Genomic DNA, 7,463 nt, shown 5'->3' with positions numbered 1-7,463 from the left:
CTGGGCTCAAGCAATCCTCTGCCTCAGCCTCCCGAGTAGCTGGGACTACAGGCATGCGCCACCATGCCCGGCTAATTTTTTCTATATACGTTTTTAGTTGTCCAATTAATTTCTTTCTATTTTTAGTAGAAACGGGGTCTCGCTGTTGCTCAGGCTGGTCTTGAACTCCTGAACTCAAACAATCTACCCGCCTCGGCCTCCCAGAGTTATGGTTTGAATTTGTTACTAGATACATTAATGTTTAGGATTGTTATGTCTTCCTGATGAATTCACCCTTTTACTATTACCAGATTTTCTTCATCTTGATGGAATATTCTTTTGTAATATTTGTCAGAGTTTCACTTGTTTTTGTGGCTATTTGGTTATCACTCTTCCTCAGTAACTATAAGGTCAAGTGATATATTTTATCTTTTGTGTTTATCAGAATGCCTGGAAGAAACATAGTAAATGCCTATTAAATATTTGTTGAATTAATGAATGAAGGTACAGGTGACATGGGTGAAGAATGAATGGGCAGAGAATTAGTATAACTGGTTGAATAAACTGAGCTAAAATCTAGAGATAAATGGATTAATGCAGACTTGGAGGGAGCTTGCTTGACATACCATATCCTTGACTTTAACCTTGTCTGGTTTCATATTTTTATGAATATCTTGTTGAAAATATAGAAACTACACTTACCAAACTTAAAAATTACTGGGTGGCTCATTAGAGAAACATTTGTTAATAGTAATGTAAGGGTAATATAGTCATTAAGAATATACATTTGAAGTTAAAATCCTTGAGTTTGAATCCTGGTTCAGCCACTTAACATCTCCGAGACTTTCACCAAGTTACTTCACTTACATACCTCATTTTCCCTTCTGCAAAATGGGGATAATAATGGTACCTATTTCCAAGTGTTGTTTTGAAGACTGAATGAGTGGATGGATGTTAGTACTAAGAAGAGTACCTGGTTTGTTGTAGCACTCATCATTATCATCATCATCATCATCACTATCTTTAGTGTCATCCTCATCATAGAAAATGTATAAAATCTATAAAAGTCTAAAGAAAGTAATCATCTGTGGTCCTACCATCCAGAGATACTTACTCAAATTTTTGTTGTATTTCCTTCTCATATGTATATACATTCATAAACATATGCCATGTGTTTTATGTTCTACATGTTCCCTTTCACTGAAAGGGTCATTTTTTCTTTCAGTACATAGTGTCATCTTTTTAAAGTTTTTTATAAATGAAAAATTTCAAATATACAGAGGAGTAGAAAGAATAGTGTGATGAATACCAACATATCCTAGATTAAAACACTGTAATGTTTTTTCATATCTACTTGGTGTAGACTTTGCTGAACCATTTTTAAGTAAATTATAGGCGTTATAATATTTTACTCCTAAATTCTTCAGTATTTACCTCAACAAATAAGGCTACTTACAATATCATATCACACCTAACAGAAATCAATGATTTCCTAATACCATCTATTATCTGGTCAATATTATTAATAATATTTCCCTAATTGTTCTCAAACTGTCATTTATAGCTGGCGTTTTTCCACATCAGGACTCACTCAAGAATCATACATTGCATTTAGTTGTTATGTCACTTAAGTCACTTTTAATCTAAAATACCTCCTTTCACTTTAGTTTTTTCTTTTCAATGACTTTGACATGTGGAAGTGGCTGGGCCAGTGAGCCCATGTTCTGTATTTGTTTGATAGTTTCCTTTCAGTGTTGCTTACTTGTGCCTCTATCCACTGAATTTTCTTTAAATCAGAAGTTAAGTCTAAAGTCTTCATTGAATTCAGGTTAAACATTTTTGGCAAGAATGCTTCATAAGTGTTGCACTCTATCAAGGAGGCGTTTAATGCTGGATTTTCTTATTCTTATTAGTGATACGAAGTGACAATGTCCCGAACTTGCTGTGTTGTAAAGTTATGTTTTTTCCATTGCAGCTATCTGTAAAATGTGGAGTGATTTTACCAGATGAATATCCAGGTCCCTACCAACATTTCATTTCATGAACGATGCTTGTCTGAAGCAATTATATTATTGAGGGTTGTAATAGAATTTTCTTTGATTAATACAACAAGCATCTCTTCTTAGCTTTGTTGGCTGTTTGCATTTCTTATTTTTTGAATGGCCTGTTTGCATCTTTGCTAATTTTTCTGTTGAAGTGATTATCTTTTTCTTAATGACTTATAATAGCTTTATATATATTAAGAGTATTTTCCTTTTACTCTTTAATGTGTCACCAAGACTACATGTGAAATAATAGTGTATCATAGCCATGCGAATTTTGGTAGGCTCCAACAGATGTTAACCAAGGTCTGTTTTATGCTACACTTTGTTTTAGAAGTTTTTATATCTAATTTCAGCAACTATGTGATAGGCATTCTTTATTTCCTTTTTTCAGATGAAGAAACCGAAGTTTAGAAAGTTTAAGCACTTGACTCAGGTCAGATAGCAAATAAAAGGTGACATAAGAATCAATGTAAAGTTGGGACAAAATTTTTAATTCTTAAATGCAGGATGGAGGGAAGATGAAGACTTAGCAGCACATGCAAAAATTAAGTAGGGGTTTTGGTGATATATTAATATTTAAGGACACCAGTAATATAGTTACCATAAAAGCTACTTATTTTGGGCTTAATAGAAGTATAGTATCCAGATAAAAAGAGCTCCATTTTTTTCTTTGCTTGTCAGACTTTCACTGAAATTTCATGCTCTATTCTGAGCACTACACTTCAAGAGGCAGTGAGGAAAACTGGAACATATTTAGCAGGAGCTTCTTGTTGGATGAATAATGATTGTAGGATAGTGCCCTGGTGAAGTATTTAGGAGCTACGTAATGTCTTAAAAGAGCTGCCATGTGAAAGAAGGAAAAGATATTATCTGTGGGTCTTATGTGGAAGATCTGGGACAAATGAGGAAAAGTTATCAGGAGATAGGTTTTTAACTCAGTAAGTAAAAGGATGTTGTGATAGCTAGCATGGGAAATTTCAAGAGGTGATGAGTTATAGGTATTGGGAAAAAATATCCTGTGATAACTTGGTAGTGATAGCGTAGAGGGGATTTAAGTATAGGGTAGGTGCTTGGGACAGATAACAGTCAATTAAATAGAAAATTTCAATGTATCATCATAAGAGTTGATGTTAGGGGTCCTTAGTGTGTTATGAAAGGATGTAGGAAGGGCATTTAACTCACACATCCTTGACAATAAGAATTGTAGTCAAGGAAGCCTTCATAGAGTTCTGATATTGAATTAGTGAATTAATGAGTTAATGAATTGATTCTTTAAATAACTAAGAGTTAGCCAGGCAAAGAGGGGAGGAGTCCTTTCTTACTTATTTTGTATTACAGAATCTAATTTCTTCCTTACCACCTTACCATAACTCTGTAAGAAGACACAGTGGAGTTTTGGTATTGCTATATTATTTTCTGTGTGATAGCATTTATAAAATTATATCATATTTATAAACAACTTTATTGCTTAGATCCTTTTGAGCCCTCAGTAGTCAGTGAAGAAGGATTAGGTGTGGAGAAAAGGAGCATCAGCACCACCTGGTACCCTAGTAATTTGCATCTTGGCATCCACTTATCACATCTTTTCCCCTTCTCTGCAGTATTTAAAGAGGGCTGCTTTGACATCTGTTGCTTTCATACATTTTCTCTGTTGAGATTCCCTTCAGCTAAATAGCGGTAAACTCTTTCTATATACAACTGTATCATTTTTCTTTTGTATAAACAGTGGGTGCATTTTATGTTTGCATTATTTCTCTGTAGGAATGCTTTGTGTGGAAAGCTTCAGTGTGAGAATGTACAAGAGATGCCTGTGTTTGGAATTGTGCCTGCTATTATTCAAACACCTAGTCGAGGCACCAAATGTTGGGGTGTGGATTTCCAGCTGGGAACAGATGTTCCAGATCCTGGGATGGTGAATGAAGGCACAAAGTGTGATTCCGGAAAGGTAATCAAAATGTTTTCTATTTACAAAGTAAAATGAAAAAAATTTAAAAAATTATTCTACAAAGTAAATGGTTGCTTCTTTCTGATTATAAAAGAAATCCATATTTATTATAGAAATTAAAAAAAATACAAAGCCACCAAGAAGAAAATGAAGAACAATTATAATTTTATCAGATTTCTTCACTGGGGTCAGATAACTAATGTTTTCCACTTTGTAATATACTGTGCATATTTCCCTCCCCTGTTGTTGTGCTAAAACTTATTAGCCAGTTTTCTGTTACTGGGACACTTCGGTGATGTCCAGGATTTTGGGTGTTTGTGTGTGTCTGTGTGCGTGTGCATGCGCCTCTGTGCTAGAAATGTCACACTGCTTGTCTTGCCCATGCTCCTGGCCACCCTGGCCTCAGCTGTTTGGATCAGATATGAGCCAGAATTAGCCAACCAGTGACATATTACCAGTGATTCCATATGAGAAGATGCTCTGGGCCAAATTCCTTTTTGGGGAGAACATATTCGGAAGAAAGGTAATGAAGAGTAAGGGTAGAAACTAAGAATTTTTTGAGAGATGCCATGAAGTAGGAGCTCGGCTAAAAGGGCTGTGGCAAGCTTAAGCCATATACAAGAGATGAGAGGGAGCAGAATTGTTGGGTAAATTGAAGAAACGAACTCAGGGGAGCATAGAAGAGGAGAGAGGAGAGAGAGAGAGAGAGAGAGAGAGAGAGAGAGAGAGACAGAGAGAGAGAGAGAGAGAGACAGAGACACATAGCGCTAACGAGAGAACATGATTGACTGATTATGTAGCCCATGAAAAAGACAAATGGGTGGGCCCTCAGGTTACCTCCATTTCTACCAAGTTTTCAGCTCCAATTCTGTTCCTTGCTTCTTTTTACAAAAAGACCCACATACTTCTATGCCTGTCCTTGCAACTAAATAAACCTGACCATTGTAGCTATTATAAACAATGCTGAGACAAATGGCTTTATAAATAGAAATTTCAGAACATCTCTTGATTGTTTTCTGAGGTTAAACTATAATGCACTACAATGGTGTGCTTACTTTTAAGGTTTTAGATATAGTTTTGCCAAATTTCTTCTTGGAAAAGTTTTATTAGTTTATTTTCCAACCAGTTGTATGCGTTTTAAGTACTCCATACCATAGTTAGAATTAGCTGTTATTATTTTAAAGCTTTTGGTGATTTCCTCTTTATTTTACACTGTCTTACTGGTGAAATTGAATTTTTTTGTTTATATAAATTCATTCCTTCTTTTGTGATTTCCCTGTTGTTCTTTGTTCATTTAAAAATTAGATTGCGCCTGTAATCCTAGCTCTCTGGGAGGCCGAGGCGGGCGGATTGTTTGAGCTCAGGAGTTCGAAACCAGCCTGAGCAAGAGCGAGACCCCGTCTCTACTAAAAATAGAAAGAAATTAATTGGACAGCTAAAAATATATAGAAAAAACTAGCCGGGCATGGTGGCGCATGCCTGTAGTCCCAGCTACTCGGGAGGCTGAGGCAGGAGGATCGCTTGAGCCCAGAAGTTTGAGGTTGCTGTGAGCTAAGACGACGCCGCGGCACTCTAGCCCAGGCAACACAGTGAGACTCTGTCTCAAAAAAAAAAAAAAAAAAAATTAGATTGCCTTTCTTATTCATTTTAAAGAACTTTAATTAACTTATGTCATATATAATATATATAGAGATAATATTTTGCCCAATTTATTGCTTGCCTCTTTTCTTTTTCTGGTTTTAGTATTTTTGTCAGGTCTACATTTTTATTTACTCAAATCTGTTATTTCTTTCCTTTATGATTTCCGACTACACTTACATACTTTGAAAGAACTTTTTCAGTATAGTATCAGCTCATTATTCTCTTATATTTTCTAGTAGATTTTTTTTTTTTTTTTTTTTTTTTTTATTTCAGAATATTATGGGGGTACAAATATTTTGGTTACATATAATGCCTTTGCCTCGCCCAAGCCAGGGCTACAAGCTTGCCCTTCCCCCATACAGTGTACACCGCATCCACCACCTGTATCCACCCCCCACCCCTACTGCCCCCCTCCCACCTGACTGGCACCCAGTGAATATTACTTCCATGTGAGCACATTAGTGTTGATCAGTTAGTGCCAATTTGATGGTGAATACATGTAGCGCTTGTTTTTCCATTCTTGGGATACTTCACTTCGAAGGATGGGCTCAAGCTCTATCCAGGATAATATAAGAGGTGCTACTTCACCATTGGTTTTTGTAGTGAGTAGTATTCCATGGTACACATATGCCACATTTTATTAATCCACTCATGTATTGATGGGCACTTGGGTTGTTTTCACATCTTTGCAATTGTGAATTGTGTTGCCATAAACATTTGCGAGCTGATGTCTTTTTTATAGAATGTCTCTTTTTCCTTTGGGTAGATGCCTAATAGCTGAATCAAACGGTATTTCTATTTTTGGCTCTTTGAGATATCTCCAAAGTACTTTCCACAGGGGTTGTACTAATTTGTGATCCCACCAGCAGTGTAAGAGTGTTCCTATCTCTCTGTATCCACGCCAGCATTTGTTGTTTTGGAACTTTTTGATAAAGGCATTTTTATTGGAGTTAGGTGATATCTTATTGTGGTTTTGATTTGCATTTCCCTAATGATTAGAGATGTTGAGCACTTTTTATATGTTTGCTGGCCATTATTCTGTCTTCTTTTGAAAAGTTTCTGTTCATGTCCTTTGCCCATTTATTGATGGGGTTGTTTGATTTTTTCTTGTTGATCTTTTTGAGTTCTGGATACATTCTTGTTATCAGCCCTTTATCGGATGTGTAAAGAGCAAATATTTTCTCCCATTCTGTAGGCTGTCTATTCGCTTTAATGATAGTTTCCTTGGCTGTGCAGAAGCTTTTTAATTTGATCATGTTGCATTTATTTATTTTTGTTGTGCTGTGATTGCTTTGGGGGCCTTCTTTACAAATTCTTTGCTTAGGCTGATGTCTGAAAGAGTCTTCCCTACATTTTCTTCTAGGATTCTTAAAGTTTCATGCCTTAGGTTTAAGGGTGTTATCCATTGTGAGTTGATTTCTGTGAGAGGTGGGGATCCAGTTTCAATTTTCTGCATGTGGTTATCCAGTTTTCCCAGCACCATTTATTGAATAAGGATTCTTTTACCCAAGGTATATGTTTGTCTCCTTTGTCAAAGATTAGATGACAATATGAAGATGGTTTTATATCTGGGTTCTCAGTCCTGCTCCAAAGGTCTATATCTCTGCTCTTGTGCCAGTTCTATGCTGTTTTGGTTACTATAGCCTTTTAGTAAAGCTTAAAGTCTGGTAGACTGATGCCTCCCAATTTGTTGCTTATTTTAATACTTATCTCTTTAATCCAGTAGAATGTTTTGGTGTTTGTAAATAAAATATGGGTTGGCATACATTCTTTTTTCTTTTATTATTTGTTAATTCAGAAATTATAACTTACATGCAGAGTTCTAATGATTTTTGAAATAGTTTATCATTTGT

The 7,463-nt window shown here is 35.8% G+C and overlaps 1 protein-coding gene across 1 annotated transcript in view; it reads left to right on the top strand.

Annotated features, from left to right (window-relative positions):
- Window positions 1-7,463, top strand: part of LOC105824226 (disintegrin and metalloproteinase domain-containing protein 9-like) — a gene marked incomplete at its 5' end in the record, with an annotated part of 159,997 nt that overhangs the window by 50,073 nt on the left and 102,461 nt on the right. Inside the window, one exon of the mRNA XM_012661598.1 lies at window positions 3,786-3,969. Within this exon, the coding sequence (XP_012517052.1) occupies window positions 3,786-3,969 (184 nt within the window). The remainder of the gene's footprint in view (window positions 1-3,785; window positions 3,970-7,463) is intronic.

The sequence above is a fragment of the Propithecus coquereli genome, unplaced genomic scaffold (genome assembly GCF_000956105.1).
Source record: "Propithecus coquereli isolate 6110/MARCELLA unplaced genomic scaffold, Pcoq_1.0 Scaffold721, whole genome shotgun sequence".
Taxonomy (NCBI): domain Eukaryota; kingdom Metazoa; phylum Chordata; class Mammalia; order Primates; family Indriidae; genus Propithecus; species Propithecus coquereli.
The sequence above is the reverse complement of the archived record's forward strand: the minus strand, read 5'-3'. Positions and strand labels throughout refer to the sequence as shown.